Source organism: Helicoverpa zea, chromosome 8 (genome assembly GCF_022581195.2).
Source record: "Helicoverpa zea isolate HzStark_Cry1AcR chromosome 8, ilHelZeax1.1, whole genome shotgun sequence".
NCBI classification, from domain to species: Eukaryota; Metazoa; Arthropoda; class Insecta; order Lepidoptera; family Noctuidae; genus Helicoverpa; species Helicoverpa zea.
The window spans coordinates 10026793-10050016 of NC_061459.1; the positions used below are offsets into that span (position 1 = coordinate 10026793).

Below are 23224 nucleotides of genomic sequence, written 5' to 3' on the forward strand. Positions count from 1 at the left end.
CAGTTTTAATCAGCCACCCGTGCGCCCGATCCCCTTAGTTACTGCTAATTACGGATACTTGCTGTCCACCGCGAACTTAGCCCGGCTTATGCTCAATATCCAATTTGCCAACATAATCCTATTAACGATTTCGAGCACTCATTATTATTCTAGTCCGGCGGACAAGTTACGGAACATCGCTGTGGTCCCCGTTTGTACATGTGTATTTACAACTTCCCTTTGATAACAAACCCATGGAAACTGTTACAATTCGATAGCGAACTCCAAGTGAAAGGAAAAGTTTTAGCTCAAGTCCGCAGCGGTTCCGGATTTTGAGAAGGTTCGCTTTTGTGTGAAGCAATTGCCTACATATGAGTACCTATACAATGAAGGAACCTTATGTAAAACACAAAACATAGAGGAACAATATACGTGCCTTGCGAATGTATAAAACCATAACCAAATATTGCCGTAGACTAGAGTAGTTCCATCCAAAATGTGCCGACATTCCAAAAATATCCGACCGCTCTTAACATAGCGACTGGCGGCAAATATCGTCGGTATTTCTGTCCATTTCGGCTTAGTGGGGGTCGTGGGGACAGAGCACTACAGCCTATACCCTTCACGGTGTTCAGGAGGTGTTAAAATTCACACGCAAATGACGCATTCAGACCCGACAATAACCGGGTAACGAAGCACGAACATCATTCTAATCCGCTGAAGTTCTGACTCGGGGACGATTCAGAACGTTCAATACCGGGCATTGCAGCAAACTAGGAAACCTGCGCGCAATACAATATGACGACATCAACTTGTTTACGCCACTCAAAAGTTTGTAATGTACTTAGTGCGGCGCTCACTCCAATCATATTAGAGTATCAAGCGGAAATTTTAGGCTGCCACATTATTTGCAACTCGAAAATGTTCAACTTCAAACTTATAATGGAATTACTTTCGAATTCATGGCTCGCTGACGTTCGCATGCGGAAACCCTAATTTGAAAGTAATGCATGTTGTAATATAAAACTTCTTGCGTTTACCTGCGTTACACATCCTGTAGATGCAAGACACGTATACGCCGTGTATTGCAGCACTTTGTATAACAAAACAGCTCAGAGAGATAAAAGTGATTCAACTGGGAAACAGGAGCACAAAGCAATTACCTAGAAAAACAGTAGGTAGAGTTAATAACGTTAATATTAATTAATGAAATATTCGCGAAAGTTAGATATAACCGTTAAACTCTCGCCGGAATAATAATGAAAGCAACTTGAGCCAAAGTAAAGGAATAGGCAAACAAGAGAATTTGTTACGTAAGACACGAAGGCTGTTTGGGCCATTCATAACGTAATGGAGCGAGAGAGGCACCGGAGAGCGCAAAACTTTTTACCGCCGAGTTAAATTAGTTTTTCATAGTATCCGTACATCTCCTGTCATACAGTTACTTGCGGCGCCGGCGTTTTGTCTTATTCCATGCGAGTAATTAATTACATTTAGTAATTAATTTACTCATAATGCGAGTGTATCGTTATTCAGGAATAATTAAGCCATTTATTAATTAAAATGCGTAATTATCGTTTGAGTGTGGAGGCGTCGCTCCGGGCTCGTAATGTAACTGTGGTTCAATGAAAAACGAATCGTGGAGTAACCGAGTGAACGCTGCGGATGGGAGCAAAATGTAATCAAACAGATGGAAGGACAAAAAAGTTACCCTAACAGCACCCCCTATTTGGCAAAACCGTAAAAAACCTAAACGTTAGGTACGTTTTGCTGTTGAACACATTTGCATACGCATATTTGCTTTCACTCAGTTTTATTAACACTGAATCTTTTTAGTGTAAAGTCTTTATATCGTATGTTTACCCTTTTTTGGTTCTCTGAACTTTATTTAAATAATTTTCTGAAACATAAATATAATATAAAATTCCTCTTCTATTAAAATAAATGTCGTATTAGTTAGTACTAAATGTAAGTCTAAAAATATACGTAGTCGCAGTAGGTTTCGTTATAAAATATATCTTGGCAAGGAAGTATGCTACATAACCGAGACGCCACCGAGATAATTCAGACATTTGAAGTAAGTACGTGACGTCACAACCCGTCCGCCGTTAACCTGTAACCGCTCCCAGCCATACAACACACACATAAATCGTCGCCGGAGATAAAACTAAGAACAAACAGAAGAGCGCAATAAATAGAAAAATATAAGAGCAGTAAAAGTTATATGACGAAGACAAAACGGCTGCGACGATTTGCGATCCCCGGGGTTCCATTACGGGTACATATTGTTTATTGCTTCCTTATTTTTCTGGTGATGTGGTACATGCGGTTTGGTGACATGGCCAATGAATACATTATGTCTGTTTGATGGATTGCTGTGTGGTTACACGGAGCGTTTGGCGGCCCACGCCTGCTGCCAATTAGGCCGATATGTGAGTCGGCCGATCCCTGATTGTTGAGAGTTCCGCCGGCTACGATGACGAATGACGCTTAATTATCGACGATACTTCGCTCTTTGCTTTGGTAATGTTGGTATACAAGGATTTGTTTGTCATTGTTTCTATTGACTTGTTTATAAATCTTTGTAGATAAAGGTGTACTTGTGCCTACGACATTTTCATTTTATGCATAGGCAATATTCATAAAAGGCATGGCACTATTTTCAAGAATGATAGTGTTAACTTCGAATATCGTTTCTGGGAACAAATCTAAGATACATTTTTTGATATTTCTGATATGTGTGCCATATTTTTCCGTCTCACTTCGAGAGCAAGATAAACGAGGCGTTAGTCTAACACTTCATTTGTCAAAGGAGGTTGAAGGGTGTGCGTGAAAGTGATGAACATCCACTTTTTCGCCAGTATCTGTCGTTAATTTGAATTTGTGTCCCACGACCAACAGTGACAAATCACGTACGGTATCATTTTTCAAAATATATTTTTTTTAATTTTAGAAGAAAAAAAAATGACAACTTAATTTTTTGCGTTTGTTTTGATATTAAATTCCTAAAATAGGTATATTTTTATGACATGACTGTGATAATACATGAACAAAACAGTATTCATGTATCTATACAACACTTTTCGCTGTGTACCTAAATGGTGTATGGTATGACCAAATACTCATTCAAACAAAAACAAATACATACAAAAATGTAGGTACGTAAATAGAACATACAGGCTTTTATTCAGTGCACATAGTTCAGATCCTCGTCCCACATTCACGATTCTAGGTGTTATTTTAATAAATAGCGTTCAATAGGACGGAACGCCTTTCATGCTACGTCAAGTATTTTTCAATTCATTCGAAGTACAAAAAATAACTATAAAAAGCTTTATAAGTACTTAGTCTTATTCTAGTGTTGCTTTTTATTTAAAAATGTAGTTCCATGAATCTTAATTAAGATTCTCGGAAATACCGTTTGCGGTCACTAGGTATGTTAGTAAGAATAATTACTTATGTTTTTTGACTTTTCTGATGAAATACTTATATTTGAATATGAAACCCATATTTACCAGCACGAGAATTTTCTACAGTTTTGACCGTCAGGATTTTTCTATTTCAAATATTTTTTTACGTAATATCACATCACAAATTATCGGATATTTTGTAGCTACAATAAAAACTCGTGTTACAAAATTACATCAATCAAGCAATCTCAAACGTTATATCTATTCATTTAAAAATTCCAAACTGTATTCTACGAACTAACTGAAATATCATCCCACGCACCCTGAGCCAGAAATGATTGCCAAAAGCTTTGGTAAGCCGAAAAAATAGTACAAAATATTCGGCTAAAGCACAGCTCTATTTCTGCCAAATTGAGAGTTACGGAGAAATAGTTTGTATATCAAAAGTATTAACTATTCGTTAGCGAGTTGTATGTTGACGTAAATTTGTTTGTGCGAGTCAGCTTTTAACTTTAGTGCCTGATGATTAACCAGATATGTGTAGTCTAAAATTCGAAAAGTCACAATGGTCTCTATACCATGTGAAATACATATTGGAAAATGAGGAATTTCTAAGAAAACGATGTGAGACAAGAAAAGATTTTTCATGAATATTCATGAATAAACAGTCTTGCTATGGTAGATTTATGTGTATTTAACGACTGACTGCAACATGTATTACATAAATAATTTAAAAAAATTCGATTCACAAAAATAATGATGTTAAAATTGCATTCTTCTTGGATTAGCATTGAAAGGTGCAATTTGTACTACATACAATAAGCAAAGTCCTGTAATTACACAACCATCAAACAGCAATCAACATCAAAAACCAATTCAAATGTACTACAAGGTAAAGGTTACCATTGTTGAAGAAGAAATACTTCTATACTTCAGAAGAGGAAAAAAAATACTATAAAATATATAAAAATATAGGAAGAAATACTTCTATACTTCAGAAGAGGAAAAAAAAGAGGAAAAAAAATCATCCATTTATATTTCCTTGAAATAGTCATCATCACATTTCAATGAAAGAAACGGATGTTATATATCTCAAATGTTTCCTCAATTATTTCCTAGAACATGTCTGTTCAACTGTAAGGTAATAATATACGTCGGGACACCTTTTCACACACGGTCGGTTAGCCCCATGCTAAGTTATTAATTATCTTGTGTTATGGATACCAACACAACTGATAAACTACATATATACATATTATAACACCCAGACCACGGCCAACAAGCAGGCTCATTACACAAATGTCGACCGAACCGGGAATCGAACTCGGCAGTCCGGCATGGTGACCATTGCACCATCGAGGTTCTTTCCAACTTAATTTCGAACTTAGGTTCGAAGGTTCTTCGTAAACTTAATTAGTATATAATTTGTACTTTATAAAGTGTGGGCGATCAAGTATAATGAAAAGGATTTATTATATTTAATCGTTATCCAATTAAGGAGTGGAAAATTATCTTAATATAAGACGGAGAAGCTCGTGTCTATCAATAAATGGTAAATTTTCCATAGCTGACACGTGTAGCTTGTAGGTAGGCAAATTTAGGTCTATTGATGAAAATAATTAAACTGTTTTTTTTTTATTCACAAAGAGATCATAATTATATCGCAATATACAAGTTTAAATAATTGAGGTTACAATTTTCTCTTAATATAATATTTAGCTTACTTTTTTTACCGTTCCTTTGCTGGGTTCAGGCTTCCTCTCATACGGAGAAGGATTGAGCATTAATCACCACGCTTGCTCAATGTGGGTTGGTGATTTCAGACTTTATAGTCCAAGTTTCCTCAAGATGTTTTCCTTCACCTTTTTATCAGCCATTAGAAAGTACATACAAACTTAGAAAAGTTGCATTGATCACGATCAATCGAACCCACACACTCATACCTGAGAGGTTCGTGCTTTACCCACTAGGCCACAACGACTTTTAAAATGGTGCGCTTGAGAACTAAATAATCCAATTACCTTGCCAGGAAAGAAAGCGTGATAACGCATCGGCTTCAACAAATCACACATGTTTTCCGTTCCACACGCGATTTGCCTTGCCCAATGATAGACGTACCCTTTGTAATTGGAAATCTTTGAGTTACATATCTCACTGAACCTGGCAGGTTAATTATGAAAATAATTGATGCACTGCAAAAGAGTATTGTTGCTGTTCATAACAGTCAATGAAGTCAGGAAGATTGTTTAAGTAATTTTTCCAAGTCGATCCTAAAACTATCCTCATTATGACTTAACTGATAAATACTTAGGTATATTTGTGCGTTTTTCGTCACCACAGTTTTTTGGGATATGTCACACGCATAAATAAGTCCACAACATGATAAATTTATATTTCGTTCACCATAAAATATTGCATGATTCCGTAAATTGAGCCCGTGACCAAAGATGATAAATTAATGTCGCTTTTATTATAGGCGGGGTATTTTTTTCATTTAGTTTCCGATCAATACATATTATTATATACTTTGCATAAGGCCCACTTAAGCAGCTATGTATTTGAAGCGACATTGTTAAGAATAAGACGTGTATTATGTACCTTCATTTGCAACCCTCAGATGCTGAATAGTAACAGTGATTATCATAATTTTCCAATCGTGTAACTGCCTTACACCCTTGCACCCTTTCCCAGTGTAAACCACAGCTCATCCGAACCCCCGACCTAGTATACTAGTTCCCTTGTCACCCCACCATGACTGACATAAAGCCATGGAGAACAAAATGACGAGCGGAGGTGTCGTAATGTAAAATCTCCTAAGAAAATAGCGCGCCAAAGTGCGGGTATTCGGAGGACGAGGAACGTTAGTGTTTTCGCTCTTATACGCCTTTTTTGGACCCCGCTCATTTTTTTAGTTAAATCACCAGTTTTTTCAAAACCAATCGTTGACAGGTGTCTCGTTTACTAGTAGTTTACTAGTAACTGATCGTTTTGATCACGATATACTAGAAGACCTGACCTACCTGCTTCATGCCATCTCCGCTCATCTTTCCTTACTCCGTGCATAAAATGCATTTGCAGTGAATCACATATACTTACACTTTCTGCACTTAATAACCCTCACAGCATGTTGCACGCGATATCCCATAGACACCCCATTACGTAGCGAATAGCTATCGTTAAGTAATCCACCCCACTTGTAATTACATAATAGTTGAGCCGCGTTGATAATATCGTTTGCAACTTGACAGGTTCATTTTGCAATTTATTGGTACCTAGGGTTAGTTTAAAGTAAAAATGTGTTTTTTTATGAATGTTGGTCGTACCAATTTTATTACCTACGATATCAGTTGCACTGTTACTTTGGACTAAAGTAACCTAATTTCTATGGTTATTTAGTATTAACAAATTGCATATTTTCTGTTTTTGGGGTAATCATTCTACGCGTCAGAACGCGCGTGCGCTCAAATAAATTACAAAATGTTGTCTCGATACAAAATTCCTATGGCTACGACATAAAGCGTAGCAGAGTACTTATTAATAATCGCTACGATAGCGCTACGCAGCGCTACGAAAGTGCTACACGAGCTGTTTGCCGCTACGTCAGCGGCGCGACAAACTTCAAACAAGGTGACTCTACGTGAACATTTTTATCGTAATCGATATTCAGAGTGATCAACATTTTATCGATAAAAGGATCAGTAAAGTCGAGTGCCATGCCTCATTGACGCTTGAAGAATTTCTAGAGTAAGGCGAGAAAATCTTTGTCAATTATGACGTGACCGTGGCATGAAAGGTCTCGTTAAAATAAAATTTATTTTAATACTCTTCAATCTTTGTCAGAGCTAAACTACTTTTGAATAAAGTTAATGTTATTAGTTTTAGACAAGACATGATTTTTGTGTGTTAGTTAATATGTCATATCATAGACTCGTGTGAAGTTAATTATAGTCTATTGGCTTAATATTCAATTCGCTGTAATGCTCCCTATCAAAAATAATTCCATCATCCAATTATTCCAAAATGTGCAAATATCGAACTATTGATGAAATCATTGTATTTACCACTAATTTCCTCAATAATCTGTTTGTACAGAAACCGTGTTGTTTTAGATGAAATATCATTTGACTTATACCATCCATTGCAGATATATTACATTTATTCTATTATTTGTATCCGTACATCATTAAATAATAAACAAAAGAAAGCGATCCCTTTAATTCTAAATATTGAATACATCGGATCTACATTAATTTAGGCCTTTCAAATGTTAATGAACTTATTTACGTGAACATTTGCAGCTCAATAGATCATAATTTACTCGTATATCACGTACCTACATATCGTGTAACTACGACCTCATAAACCTGAAATGAGGCCTCGCATCAAAAATATGATTAAAGTTTTTACGGTGCACATTATGCGCACTAAGTCACTTGTACGCCATCTCGTATAACGTCTTCAAGTAGTTTCATTAAAACTTTCGATATAAAACGAAACGAACATAAAACAGAACGTCACAATTACGAAACAAGCCACTATCGTCGCCGTCAAAAGCGTATCGATTGAGGGTAGCTCATTAGGTGCGCGCTTCTCGAACAAACTAGTCATAAATGTTTTTTCACCAAGTTCGCAAGAGATTTCGTCAGATTCGCAAAAAGTCACTAACGAGAGCCTTAATTCCGGCAGAAGTTAGCCGGTGGAGCACCTTTGCGCTTTAGTCTCAATTAGTCGTTGTTCCACCTCTGCGGCAAAGTTGCGGTTGCACGCCGCGCGGCGTCACCGGACAAACTTGCCCAATTATTGTTATTCGACTTCCACAATTCACACGGGCAGGACGTACGTACCACGCTATATATTTCACGAGACAGCGCAGACGCTGGTAAAAATTGTCGACTCAATTTTAAAGTGGTGTTGATAACTCAGTTGACAGTCCCTGGCGGTCTGTTGTTATTACCTGTTCCGTTTCTGTTATAACTTTCTCAATTTCGTATCCGCAAAGGCTACAATGTATTTTGTGTTCCTATAAATACAGTACAATATTTACTTTGGTTTAATTTACTGTTAGCGGCTCCAATTTATCTCGAACGTCAAATTACCTAAATAAACGTTTGGAAGCTGTGCGCCGTAAAGATAATGACATGATCGTTCGATCCGTGTGATTAAATTATGGTGGCGACCAAACCGTCAATGTGATGGGTGGCCAATTTATGACGCCTAATTTACTCCGTTCGCTTCTGAGAGGACATTACATCACCGGTCCCCGGTGATATTACTAAGTGACATTCGACATTAACTTGGCTTCTATCGGACATCACTTCTGTTATAGGTTTTGGATGGCAGTTTGGGTCTTAAGATGGCTTCTTCACCTTGAGCTTCACTAAGTATAAAGGCTAATATGAGGATATGCATTATTTAAATGAAATAAAGGGCGCAAAATGTATACCTATACATATCATACTCATTGGCACTAGTCCAACTAGCGCTATTCTGAATTACCAGAAATTCAACAACTTCAAATAAGGGCTGGACTAACAAGGCTATATAATTTTATTAAACCCTTTTTCGGAAGTACGGCTTCGTAACAAAGCTGCAGAAAGTAACAGAAAAGTGATTTCTAATCAAAGTTTACTCCGCGTCGCTATGCTAATCCGTTTCAAAGAAGTCATTAAAGTTTTGTTTATAGAAGTAAACATAAAAATCCGTCTATTAAAAGTTTAGCGGGTCTGACGCGCGAGCGTGCGTGCAAAATGAAACCACAAAAGTTTTCACGGCTCAACGCTGCTTATCCAATAGAAATAAAGCGCCGGAAACGCTAGCAATTACCTTTTCAAACATTTTTAAGGTTTTATTCGGATGTGAGTGAGTGGGTACGGCCACTGTTGACTATTGAAAATAAAGTGGAACATTGTTCAACAAAGGGGATTTTTGGGGGATGTTGGATGCGGTTTCATTGTGTATGTTTTGAATATAACATTGTGCTACACATGTACACTTCAAAAGGTGAATGTAGCCAATAAAATATACAAACATTTAAAAAATAGTAGTGGTACCTAACCAATAAAACAACAAACCTGTATAAACCACAAAACGTTTATATGATATTTGAATACAATAGTTTAACTCAACACCACATACACATACGTACATACGTTACGATACATTTTCTGGTAATTTTGCTCTAACCTCGAGTACCCATCCCTTGCATTTGTAACTGACACCGGCTATACACATCCTTGATTGCTAATAACACAGCAAAACATCAGTAAACATAGTTTGCAAAAACATTGTAACATTAGAAGACCGCGACACAGTACAGTCAACCTGTTTATCCAACCAGTGACCCAGTTACTCTGTTACAGGGTGTGCGCAATGTTCCTGCCGGAGTTCGCGAGTTTCGTCGCCGCCATCTTGTTCGCCGTACATCCCATTCATACTGAGGCGGTGAGTATATTTTATACCTACGTGTAGCTTCCAAGTGTCTATCATAAGTGATGTAGTCTTTGAAACTACGTTTGAAGCGGTTTGAGCCAGATGTGCCTTTTGTAAGTGAATCGTGTCGTCTAAAAATACTTCGCGTTTCTGAGAATAAATACATTGGTGCTGTTTATAATTACATCGCAAATAAAGGATTATTTGTATACGTGAAGGCAGATCCTGTCTGTTTAAGAGTCAGTCACAATATGGACGAATTGCAAAAAGAGCTTTCCCAAAATATTCCTTTGTTAAAGTTTGAATGCATTTTAATTCTTATCGGTCACAGTGGCCCGAGCACTACCTTGCAGCTGTCAGCTGCAATGCGGGCAGTTCCATGGTGACTCTTTTATCTAGTCACTTCAAGTTTCACGTAGCTGCGATGTTCCAAGCGGCACCTCGCTAACTATCCTAGAAACGCAAATAAATTTGGACTCTCTCCTTCAGTAAATAACGGTTAAAATCCTGATGAATATTTTGCACCCACAAAGCACTCCTTCGCTGCGTACACTCAGTGTGACTTGACCCCTAGTTATCCTCACATCAAAAGGTAGACACTCTCTCAGGATTATAAGAATAAAATCGTCACGGCAACCCAAAAATAGACATATAATGTATCTGCTCCAGTAGAGATCATGTCGGGGTTACTATGGCGGCCGTAATGCCATAGCAACAACTCACCAATTATGGACTTACACATGTACCCAATCGCGAATCCCAAAAATATATTCACCATGATTTGGGATTTTCCTTTGTCTTCCTTCTAACAATACACTCGAAAAGATATTTATCGACATATTTTCCGCTAAAAGGCTCGGCTTAAAAAGGTTTAATGGAAGCATGATTAAATTTGGTCGTCATTAAACCAATTTTGGACGCTGCATCTTTTATTAAAAGTTGCCTTATTTGCTGGCGTATCTTCCCTGAAAGGCTTTTCTGCATGCTAGAAAAATATTATATTAGGTAGACTAAACATTTTGTGGTGAGAGATTTGATACGCTGTCGAAACTGTGATTCGACCAAATACGTCGTATCGAATGACATTCAGTTAATATTCATTCCAGATATTAAACGTTTTGTGTTCGAAAACAACACGCTGTGTATGACAGTATCCGTTGTGATTTTGTTCGCTTCAACCGCATATTTTGTTCGACATTTCATTCGTTCGCTGTTTTCATTCGAATACTGCATTATATTTTAAAGTTTTTTGCTATACGAGCAATTTTTATTAGAATTCAGATTGGTAACACGTACGAACTTTTTGTTGTCTGCTTTGTAAAAATAGTTTTTATCGACACAACTACAAAGCCAGATGGTGGATGATGGTTATATTTTCATCCGTAAAAATAAGTTTTCATAACTCAAATGGTCTGTCTATATCCACCTACGCTAGAAGATCATATTAGGTCATTAATTTAACTCGTCAGTTGGTAAAGTTGGTTGTAAAAACATGCAAATGCTTTCAAAGTGCGCTTAAAATATTATGTGCTATTTCGATTCAAATGAATTTGATATTTTAAAACAAAGAGGTATACAGTTTAGTGATTGTTAGTATCAAGAAGAGTTCATTATTCATTATTGGATTAGGAAGCAGTCTCTTGGAATTTGTACAGTTTATAAGAAATACGGAAGTGCAGGGCTACTCTGCACACATTTTACGATGAAAATTTCTTCCCGTGACAAGCTCTCTCACAGCAAAACTTTTCTCCGAATATTTTAGAACGTCCTATTTTAGCAAAAACGGACTTTTCGCTACGAATTCAATCGCGATCCTACATATTACAAAAGTAAACTTTTCTATTTTACTATGTTCTGTCTAAGGCTTCTACAGTCTGAATGCCAAAGTCAACCCGTTCAGGCTTTCAGGCATGATTGATTAAGGAATATTGAAAGCCGACACTTAGATGTAGTATGATTTCAGTAAAACGTCTTGTAAAAAGTTGTATGTACTACTTTCTCGTGAAACACTTAGTTCTAAGTATCCAGAAAGACAATTAAGATGGAGAAAAACGTATCAACTGAATGTAATCTGTGATACAAAAACTTGCAATATATTGAAGAAAACAGTGACTGAAAACAGAAAAGAAAATAACAGCACCATTGTAGTTTATTGCTTTTTACGGCAGTGTGTCAGTCGAGTAATAATAGCTGTGGTTTTGCGCCAGTATTTTGTGCTCCGTCGCTCCTGCATCTCCGGGTGAAATTAATTTTATGCTCGACATAAAAAATATACGATTTGATGGAAATCGTGTGTCGAGCAAGCGTTTTCCAAAACGACATTTCTGTTTATAGCTCTACTGCGAATAATCTCATTATACTTTTTCGTTGACCTATTGGAAAAACAAACTTTGGAGTCGTTTGGACTTTTTGGTACTGGACGCAGCTAAAAAGCTATTCCTGTTTTTAGTCTATGACAACGAGTTTGTGTTCACTGTATTTTTATTCCAATATAAATGGCTGCAATCAAGAGAACAGCTTTTGAAACTCAACACTAACTGTGTTTGTAGTTTGGTTAAAACTAAAGTTGACCATTAAATATCGTTCTAAAAATTGTTGCTAAACCACCAATGTGAAATGACATGTCATTCCATTGGGTTCTCTTTTTGAAAATCGTCAGAACAGTTTCATGTTAAACAGATTGTAGTTTCATATTGGGCTTTAAAAATACCTTGTTGACGGTAGCAATAGTTTTGATGGAAACGAGGACTGTCCATCTACACTTTCCACGTATTTTAGCAAGTCAGGCAATCAGCTTCACCTTTCCCAAGTTATGTCCGCTGTATGTGCACTTTATGGACACCGTACTCGTCAACTCTCATGGCGAACTTTACGCCCCGTCAGGTGCAAACTTGATGATCTTTAAAGTTTCCGTTTACGCCAGCATTCCAATTAGGGTTGCTCGTTTTTATTGTGTCGTATTTTATATAGCATACGATTTATATTTGCTTGACAAGCTGAGTTGAACGTAAATGTTTGTTTTCTTTATTTAAAATTAGGAATTAGATTACTGTATTTCATCGACCTGCGTAATAACTTTTCTACTAATGGATCCTTTTTAGACAAATATATTTTTTAATATCGGTGTAGATATCATTTATAAACGAATATATATAAAATACTTCCACATTGATTTATACAATTTGTAACGAAAAAATGTGTACCTAGCAGTAAAATTGTAAAGCTATTTCGCTAGGACCACAGAGTAGAATGTGTTTGCAGTGTGCTCAGTGTAATGAAGTCGTGAACGCTGACTACAGCCTGCAAGCCTTAACTATGTTTGCTATTTTTATAGTCTGTGGCTCGGTAGCCTTTACGATGCCTTTTGAACTTGACTGTTTTTTCTTGGAAACCTTGTAAACTGAATATTTTACCTCCTTCTGTCGTAAAAAACTCATATACTGGGCTATAAACGACAACTACGTGTAAGAAGCGGGTAGTTAAGTATACATTAAAAATGAGTACTTCTTTACGAAATAACCCTATATGTTTAACATTACATTGTCTATAGGATACCTGAGCTAAATAAATAAATAAAAAAGTATCAGGTAATGTACCGAACATTGGTGATTTTTAACACATCAATCATGATAATGTTTATAGAAATAAATCTATCAACATTATATTAATCGTATTATCCATTAAGATAAGTCAATCAATCTGTGAACCATATCATTTGTGAGAAACCCATATTACTTCGCTCATAGACCAACCATAGGTACTTTTTTCTTTTGTATAAACCAATACTTATTTAGCTCCAAGTTATTTGATATTTTCTTTAATAAATACTATATTGTTGTCAGGTGACGGGTGTGGTCGGGCGCGCAGAGATGTTATCTTCACTATTCTTCCTGGGCGCACTCCTGTGTTACGCGCGCGCCTCTCAGCGGAGAAGATACACAGGTAACATCAAAGAAAATAGCTCGATACGTTTGTTCAAATTGACAGAATTGAAGAGAAACTGACGCTCTTTTTAGTGTTGTCGCAAGTAAATACAATGTTCGGGGTTTTCAGTTTTATTTGCTTTGCAAAAATGAGTATGAACACACTATGGAAAAAACCCCCGCCTAACCCAGATTCATTTTAGTCAGTGGGGTCATACCCCATACAAGAACTAAGCAGTTTATTCTAACTCAATGGACCGAAAAGAATATGTAGAGTGACTGTAGTTGATTTTTAGACAACTTTTAGTTACTTATAAATACCTCCCGGCCTAATGTCAAGAATCTCTAAAATGTTTTTTTACTTGAGTTGGAGTAGATTCGCATACATCCTCAAATGTTACCCTAGTACCTTAGTAGCAGTCGTCACCAATCCTCGTAAAATGCCATCATTCACACTAGGTGATTAAACCTGTAACACCCACAATCAAAGAAGAGAGACAGAGCGATTCAATCTGAGGTAGCATAGATCGAATACTCTCAATGTCTGTTACTGTGAGGTGACAGAGAAACAGTTGACGGTTCAACAAATGGAACGCTAACGCGAATCGAAACGTCATTCAGATTTAAGCGGTCCTTGCATTTCGGGTGTCACTGTCTTTTCAAAGTGAATACGAGTGATAGGAGATTCAGAACCAGTCATACTTGTATGGCATTTTGTAGGATAGTTAAGAGGATTTTAAATTCTGTAGTTACTAACTATGTTGCCTTTACGATACCTACTATAAAGTTGATTAATGTTTAATTATACTTCAGTAATTTACTCATTTGAAAAGCTTTCTAACATCTAGCGGAAAATAAAATATGCAGAATACTAAAACACACACACATTGACAGTCTGTGAATGCGCAACACTTGACTACGCACACACATAGTCACATATCACACACACAAGCACAGCGCTCCCTCTTAATTAGATTTAAAAATGTTGCATTTTTATTTACTTTTAATCGAAGTTGTAACTAACGTTATTGACTTGAACCTGTTCATATAATTAATTATACGAGGGAAACTGCAATATAGACTGGTTTAAATCAAAAGCGAAGCGAAGGAATTACATATTAATTACGTATGCACCTAATGAATTTTCGATACACGATACAGGGTACTAAAGAAACTCATAATGGTTAATTATTTTCGAAGAAAAAGCATATGACTGTTAATTGAATATCGTATTCAATTTACTGTTTTATCTTAGTCGCCATATTAATTACGTACGGTATTTTTTATTTCATTTATGTCCATGATATTTAATGAGTACGGAATATCGAAGACATTTCTGTGGAAAAAAAATGTTCAATCTAGTAGACAATACAGTCTTGCTTATTTTAATCACTGGTTTTCTACCAGACATAACTACTGTTCTTAGGAATTGCGTCTTGTGTAATATTGCCCAAAACTAAATACACACATCAAAAGTGTCTAGGGATCAACATATATTTTTGCAATAACTTTTCTCCTGATTGATATTAATTAAAATTTTCTTTAAGGATTCATCAAATAAAGTGTTTTCGTTTGTCACAGTAACGATAAACCAAGTCACCTTTGCACTAATAAAGAAATTTGCCATTTTCCTAATAAAGGGATTTTTGACATTTGAAACACTAACACAAAAGTTCGAAAAAAAAGACTGAAATAACAGTTTTCTTTAAAAGTTTATTGGGTAACTTAAACAATTAATAATCCGTGTTTCTACCGCGAACACTAACAACACAAGAACATCGGTTTGGCATACTCAAAATGAGTTCATCCAAATCACGATGTGGAATGGCCGCCCATGTTCGTTGCAACAACAAAAAAAGGTCTTCTTGCGACTGGATACCCTCCATATTCGGCAGAGCTCTTCTCTGTAGCATATCCCATGCATGCTCAATCGGGTTCAAGTCTGGCGACTGAGCAGGCCAGGGCAGGACATTGATGTTAGCTGCCGCGAGAGTCTGTCTTACAACTCTTGCGGTGTGCGGTCGTGCATTATCATGCATTAACTGAAATAAGGGACCGATTTGCACTTGTAGAGGAACGATGACGTCTGATACAATCGTCTCAGCATAAATTTGAGCGTTGAGGTTGCTTCTGATCCAAATCAACTCAGTTCTTCCGCCGATCCAAATACCCGCCCATACCATGATGGTTCCACCACTATAAGGATGGACTTCCTGGCAGGATTTTAATCGCTGTTGGCGTCCAGGGGTTCTCCAGTGTCGTATACGTCTTGTATCCGGTCTCATACCAAAACGAGACTCATCAGAAAAGCACACGAAACGCCATTGTTCTTCTGCCCAATTTCTGTGTTCAAGAGCCCATTGATATCGAATCCTACGATTGTGCATTGCTATAGGTGGTACCCGTAGCGGTCTTCGGGAATGAAGGTTCACTTCATGCAAGCGGTTTCTGACTGTTTGGTCGCTAATTAAGTTCCCTGAAGAGTGATGAAGCCTCACGGCTAACATCATGGCGGTTATTGTTGGAGCTCTTCGAGTTAAGATTTGAATGTATCGGTCTTGTCTCCGTGTGGTGCAGCGATACCGTCCTCCATGGCGCTCAGCTACGGTACCAGTGCTTCGGTAACGTGTCCAAAGTCGACTGATAACACTCTGACTTGTATTCAGAGCTAAAGCCACAGTACGTTGCCGGGAACCAGCTTCTATCATTCCCACGGCTCTGAGCATTTCTTCCCTGCTTAAATGACGTCGCCGCTCCATAATAACGTTGGTTTTAATCAGTAGTAGGGAAACAGTAGCACTAATAATGTCTTCAATGCGTTGTATGTGTTTATAGGGAAAATATTGACAGCTGATTTTCATCTTTTACTCGAATTTGATTCACAGTTCCTGATTCAAATTATGAAATGCACCAAAAAGGATCCATATAAATTTATAAAATCATAAATTTATTACAAAGCCACATCTCAATCTCAAGAAATCCGCATAAAAATGCTTGATCCCTAGACACTTTTGATGTGTGTAGTTCCAGAATCTAATTCTTAGTAGTCAAGTACAGTTTCTGCATAATACGACTCATAACAGAACTAACAAAGCGAATGTTAGTGAACGTGGTTAATTTAATTTCGGTACAAATGTATGTTTAACGGGACGTCTTAAGAGCCCGCATTTAGTATGTAGATGAAACGCAAACGTGACTCACATATGTATAACGTAAATAAACTACTGTTAGTAATAAGAAAAGCGTATGAAAAATCTCGATCGTCTTCTGTTTTTGCGAAACGTTACTCTGAGTGAACGTTCAGAATTCCCGATATAGTTCATCTATATGTTATTTACTCTATGTACGCATGGCCTATCTATATAAAAGGATATTTTTTATGTATCAACCTTGAACTTTCCTTAATCCACGTGGCGGTAACACAAAATATTATTCTTGAATTTAACTAGGCACATTCCCTATAGACGCAATATAACTAAACAACAATCAATTTTCTAAATTCAAGATCAAAATGAGAAAAGTTTTATTAAAATTCTTTTAGGTTTAGTTTATGTTTTAGTTCTTAGTACTTGTTGTGTAATTAAATTACTTGGATGTTTAACCTTTCAATAGAAGATCTGTAGCTTGATACAATACTGAAGTACTCGTATAGTTTAATATTTTATCCAATAAAGCTAATACCTCTTCAATATAACTGGCTAGATAAAAATAAATCAGACAATTGTTACCAAAATAGAACTATTTTTTATGCGTAGGTAACGTATCTATTTTTACTATAGGCGTATTTGCGCCAGACAATAACGTTATAAAAACTGTTATATTAAATAGTACTGAAAACCCACTCTGAAGTAGGTTTTCTTATGTAGGTACTTATTACGTTGGTGCACTTACAGACTTGTTTCATATGCACAAACACTCGAACTGAACTCGATTGTCACAGTCTAATCGAGTCTCTGATCCAAATGCCTGGAATTATTTGAATAAGATTAAAGCGTCCTCTTATTCAAATTAACGGGACCTCTAATCTAATGCATTAACCAACCCGAATGTTTATTATAACATAGAAAATGTATATGGTTTCAAGATATATAATTTGTATGTAAAATAATGTTGATATTTCCAGACTGGCGCTACGTCGTAGCGTGCACTGCGTGCGTCGGCGTAGCAATGCTTTGCAAGGAGCAAGGCATTACCGTCACCGGCGTTTGCGTGGTCTACGAACTTTTCGTAGCACAAAAAGTAAGTCACTAACGGAATTGTCCCACATTCAATATCATCATCTTATAAAAAAAGTAAAGAATTTTAATTTATAAATCTCAAGAAAAAATGTCTTCCATCAAAATATATCCATCATTTCACGTCCAAATAGAAACCTTTGATGCTACATAATGTTTAAATATAGTTTTAGAATGCCATTTACCATATATTTCCTAACAAAATTGTCTCGTCCCCAGCGTCGAAGTTCAGGGGGTATCAGCCGCTGGTCGTGGGTGGACGCATGGGGCAAAGGCTCCGGTTGGGGGTGCGCTTGCGGCGAGGCGGCGCGCAGGGTTGCCACAGTATGCTGTGCCACGCTCGCGTTGTTGGCCGCTAGGCTACACGTGATGGGTGCTCAGCTGCCGGTCTTCACGAGGTTCGACAACCCTGCCGGAGCTGCGCAACCACCTGCCAGGTAACTATGACCATTTGGGTGTAAATAAATTAAGGACTTATCAGGACCCTATTTTGGCCCTCAGATGTCAAGCAATTCCAGTTTACATTTATAATGTGAATAAGGAAAAATCATACCAAAATCGTACGACAAAAGCTGTGCCCAAAACTTTTCCAAATTGCTAGATTAACGCGTCATCCTCCGCGAACCATTTTTAACCGTTTATCCGAGCCAGCTTAACAAGTTGTTGAGTACTTAATCGTGTATTCAGGAACACATCGTCGTATTTTCTGCTTTTGTGGTCGGAGGCAGTCTGCGTCTTTATCGCCGGGTAATAAGGATAATTGGCTTTGACAAGCACACTAGCTGGGAAACGGCCAGTCGCAAGCTAAGCCACATTAATTTTATGAGCGTTCGCGTTTGTAGGCCATTGTTCAAGGGGCGGATTCTTGGCTTATGGTGGGATTCACTTAAATAAACAAAGCCCGGCTTTGTATCGTTTGCTGATGTTAGAAGGTGGATGTTGTTATTTGTTTAGACTTGAGATACGTTGATGTTTTTTTATCTGTATATAGAGATATTCTTAGATTGCAAATACATGTGTTTCTCCAAAACAATATTTTCAATTCTCTCCGTCATATCACGTCATTTCTTCACACAATTTACCTGAATTTCTTATAAATCTTTCCAGGCACTTAACATTTGCCTACCTACCAGCTCTAAACGCGTGGCTGCTAACACTCCCTGAGGCGCTGTGCTGTGACTGGACGATGGGCACGGTAGCCTTACTGAAGACCTGGCGGGACCCTCGCAACCTCGCCACGTTGGCGCTGGTCGTCATCATAGTGGCTGCCACCATACATGCCTTGCGGACTAGATCGTCTGCACTTTCTATGGTAAGCAACAGACTGTCTATGTGCTAGATAAAGTTACAGCAAGAAAATATTTTTGGTCCCAAGAAAATTATAAGCTTTTGTCACTTTGAGGATCCTTAAAAAGACTTAAATCCTTAAAAAACTTAAAAGTTCAATAAGTCTTTTTATCGATATTATTGGGGGCTATCTACATATCATATCATTCTAACACACATTTTATTATCTAACTTCAGGGCTTAGCACTCCTCGTGCTACCATTTCTGCCAGCATCAAACTTGTTCTTCCCCGTCGGCTTCGTGGTGGCCGAGCGAGTTCTCTACATGCCTTCAATGGGCTGGTGTCTTCTAGTAGCCCACGGTTGGCGACTCCTGGCCAAGAGACGAGCAAAACTCGCCGCCAGTGCACTCATTTTTCTCCTCTTAGCATTCAGTGCAAAAACTTATATGAGGAATTGGGATTGGAAGACTGAATATTCAATATTTGCTTCGGGACTGAAGGTAAAGTATTTCAGTGATGTTTTTCTTCTTTATACTTTTACAGAACAAGTAGTATTTATGTGATGTTTCTTCTTTCAGGTAAATCGTAACAATGCCAAATTGTACAATAACGTAGGACATGCCTTAGAAGCGGAGGGGAAGTACGCAGAAGCGTTAGAATTCTTTAACACAGCAGTCAGTGTGCAACCAGATGACGTTGGAGCTCACATCAACGTGGGAAGGACCTACAACCACCTAGGACGATACCAAGAAGCTGAAGACGCTTATGTGAGAGCTAAATCTCTTCTACCAAAGGCCAAACCTGGAGAATCATACCAAGCGAGGATAGCACCAAACCATCTGAACGTATTCTTGAATCTTGCCAACTTAATCTCTAAGAACGCCACGCGACTAGAAGAGGCAGACATGCTTTACAGACAAGCCATCAGCATGAGAGCTGATTATACACAAGCTTACATAAATAGGGGCGATATTTTAATTAAATTAAATAGGACCAAAGAAGCTCAGGAGGTTTACGAAAGGGCTTTGCTGTATGACAGCGGGAACCCTGACATATATTACAACGTAAGTACGAAACCCCTTACTAGGTACCACTCAAATCTGACTCAAAATTTCGTGCGTTGCGGTTTACTTGAAAAAATGTTCTGACCTTTTTTTCTTCTCCTTGTTTTTCAGCTGGGAGTGGTCCTATTAGAACAAGGCAAGCCCTCACAAGCGCTGGCCTATTTAGACAAAGCATTGGAACTGGAACCGGAACACGAACAAGCTCTCCTGAACTCGGCTATACTGCTGCAAGAACTTGGCGCCGCTGACCTCAGGCATTTGGCCAGGCAGCGTCTACTCAAACTACTTGATAAAGATGGTAAATATTTTTTTACTTTTTAATTTCAAAAACCTTCTTATCATCTTAAACCGTTTAGAACTCCTTTAGCACAGAAATCCTTTACATCATTGAAGCCTATGCAAAGAATATTGAATCATCAGGTCTCCCTTATCCAAACAATATTAACCTAGCCATAATATTGGTCCTAATTAACAAAATATTTATCAAATTCCAGCAACAAACGAGCGCGTCCACTTTAACCTCGGCATGGTATGCATGGACGAGGGTGACGCTGAATGCGCCGAGCGGTGGTTCCGGGCCGCCGTCCACCTCAAGCCTGACTTCCGATCAGCGCTGTTCAACCTAGCGCTGCTCCTCGCAGACAGGAGGAGGCCTTTAGAAGCAGCCCCTTTTCTCAAGCAGCTGGTCAGGCACCATCCCGACCATGTGAAGGCGTTGGTCCTTTTGGGAGATATCTATATTAATTCGGTTAAGGATTTGGATGCGGCCGAAAGTGTGAGTTTTCAAGTATTTTGGCTGTACTATTAAATGTGCAAATGGTGCCTTTTGAATCTGGTGGTTTATTAATCCATGTTGTATGTTCCAGTGTTACCGGCGTATCCTAGAGCTGGAGGCGGACAACGTGCAAGCCTTACACAACCTGTGCGTGGTGGCCGTGGAGCGCGGCAAGTTAGCCGCCGCCGAGCACTGCCTGGCGCGCGCGGCTGCGCTGGCGCCGCACGAGCACTACATCCAGCGCCACCTCGCCGTGGTGCGCGCGCGGCGCCAGGCGCAGGCCGCGCCCCCCGACACGCCCCCCGACACGCCCCCCGGCCCCGCCCAGCCCCCCACGTCCGCCACCGAGGTGCGCGCCCGGTGGAACTACATCCCTCAACAACCCCCAGACCCCCACGAAACTGACGACTCATAACACAGACGCTGAACAAAATACAACCTGTACATAATTTTGCTTAGGAATCTTCTTCGAACACCAAACTGAACCAGTTTTATCTGCCTATCGATTATTTTTATAATTTCTTCGAACAATCAGGGTATTACCTTCTATCTGAGTCGGACATAATGTACTGTATTTCACCTTGCTGTTGCTTGACTTAGATTGTTTCCCTTCGAAGATATGTAACGTACGATACTATAGATTTTATAACGGTACTGAGCGAAGTGTTTACGCCAAACGATTATAATAAAATTATTGATCTCGTAGATAAAAAACTTCATTTGCATAACGGCGTTTCGTGATATTAATTAATTAAAGACATCATTAATTATAATTGTGTATGCCATATATAAATAGGTATTATGTAGAATATGTTTCAACGAGCTTTTGTCATTAGCCCGGTATACGGAATGTATGGACAATTACAATATGTGTGTATTTAAAAATAAATGGAAATAGCATAATAGGATGAATAAAACTGTTTCCAGTAAATTATCATCTAAATTTCTCTAGTCACAATGCTCGTTTCGATTAAATGTTTGGTTATTTACTACTAGTTAGAATATGAAATACATTGCATTGTACATGAAAATTATGTAAAGTTGAATGACCCCGTGCTTCGAGTAGGCGTGGGATAGCCCCCGCACGCGAACCCATCATGTTACGTATGTAGCCGAACTACATTTGTATAAAGGATCAGTCATTAACCAGTTGACATTATCGCATACTCACCGTCCAAGAAAGTCTTTGGAGTTCAGTGAACACAGTGGGAAATGATAACGACGTCAAGAAATATTAAAAAATATATATATTATTTCAATCAGTTTCCTAGCCTTTGAATTTAATTTCAGTTCTGAATTTATAATGAATCACCTATTTAACACACTGCTGTTATGTTTCTTTTTATTTTGTTCCTAATTTTTAGTAATGTGTAAATATGACAATATGCTTTTGACCCAATTTCTGTTTCTACTGGCACCTAACGGTATAATGATTAATGCCCTTTTTATTTAGAGGCAGTTGGTAAGATTCTCCATCAGTTAATTGATCTCAAAAATTGTGTAATTTATCGCTTTAGATTTTAGTTACCTGCCTTCGATAAAACACAGTCTAACACTATTTTCTCCTCCATCAAGTACACAGAGTGCCTAAGTATGTACTTATAGAACTGTATAATTTTCTTAGAATAATAATACTGTAAGATAACATTGTAATTCTCTGAGGATTACGTTTTCTAACAAATATTACAGCAGTGTGTATGCTAATTCGCTAACTTTTGTATGTAACTAATCCAATTTGTTAGCTGGGCATACATTTGTAAAATAAATATTATTTTCTTATTAATTAAAGATATTACGTAAAAAATGAAAGTGATCGACCGTTATTAGAATTAGATGTGAAAAAAATGTAATGTTGTTAATGTTTTAAGATAAAAAGTAACTTTTGTAAAAACTGAATTTTTTACAATGTCTTGAAACATTTCTTGGGAACTCTTTTATGAGTTGATGAATTCGTAAGGACCCCGAATATTGTAACTATTTGTCGTCAAAACGTTTATTTTTATAAAATAAAATGTTTCAAATGATAACTGCCTTGTTTTATTTATTTGCTTCGAAATGCCTGAAAACCTGACCATTATCATAGTTATCATATCAACGTAGATCAATGTTTGAATTACGTGA

General features: G+C 37.7%; 1 protein-coding gene across 1 annotated transcript in view; it reads left to right on the forward strand.

The window, feature by feature from the left end:
• Positions 1-23130, forward strand: part of LOC124632247 (protein O-mannosyl-transferase Tmtc3) — a 119041-nt gene extending 95911 nt beyond the window's left edge. Inside the window, exons 3-12 of the mRNA XM_047167008.1 lie at positions 9749-9830; positions 13661-13760; positions 17865-17980; positions 18196-18413; positions 19084-19288; positions 19501-19764; positions 19843-20328; positions 20440-20626; positions 20823-21103; positions 21195-23130. Of these exons, the coding sequence (XP_047022964.1) occupies positions 9749-9830; positions 13661-13760; positions 17865-17980; positions 18196-18413; positions 19084-19288; positions 19501-19764; positions 19843-20328; positions 20440-20626; positions 20823-21103; positions 21195-21518 (2263 nt within the window). The 3' untranslated portion in view covers positions 21519-23130. The remainder of the gene's footprint in view (positions 1-9748; positions 9831-13660; positions 13761-17864; positions 17981-18195; positions 18414-19083; positions 19289-19500; positions 19765-19842; positions 20329-20439; positions 20627-20822; positions 21104-21194) is intronic.
• The last annotated feature ends 94 nt before the right edge of the window (positions 23131-23224 follow it).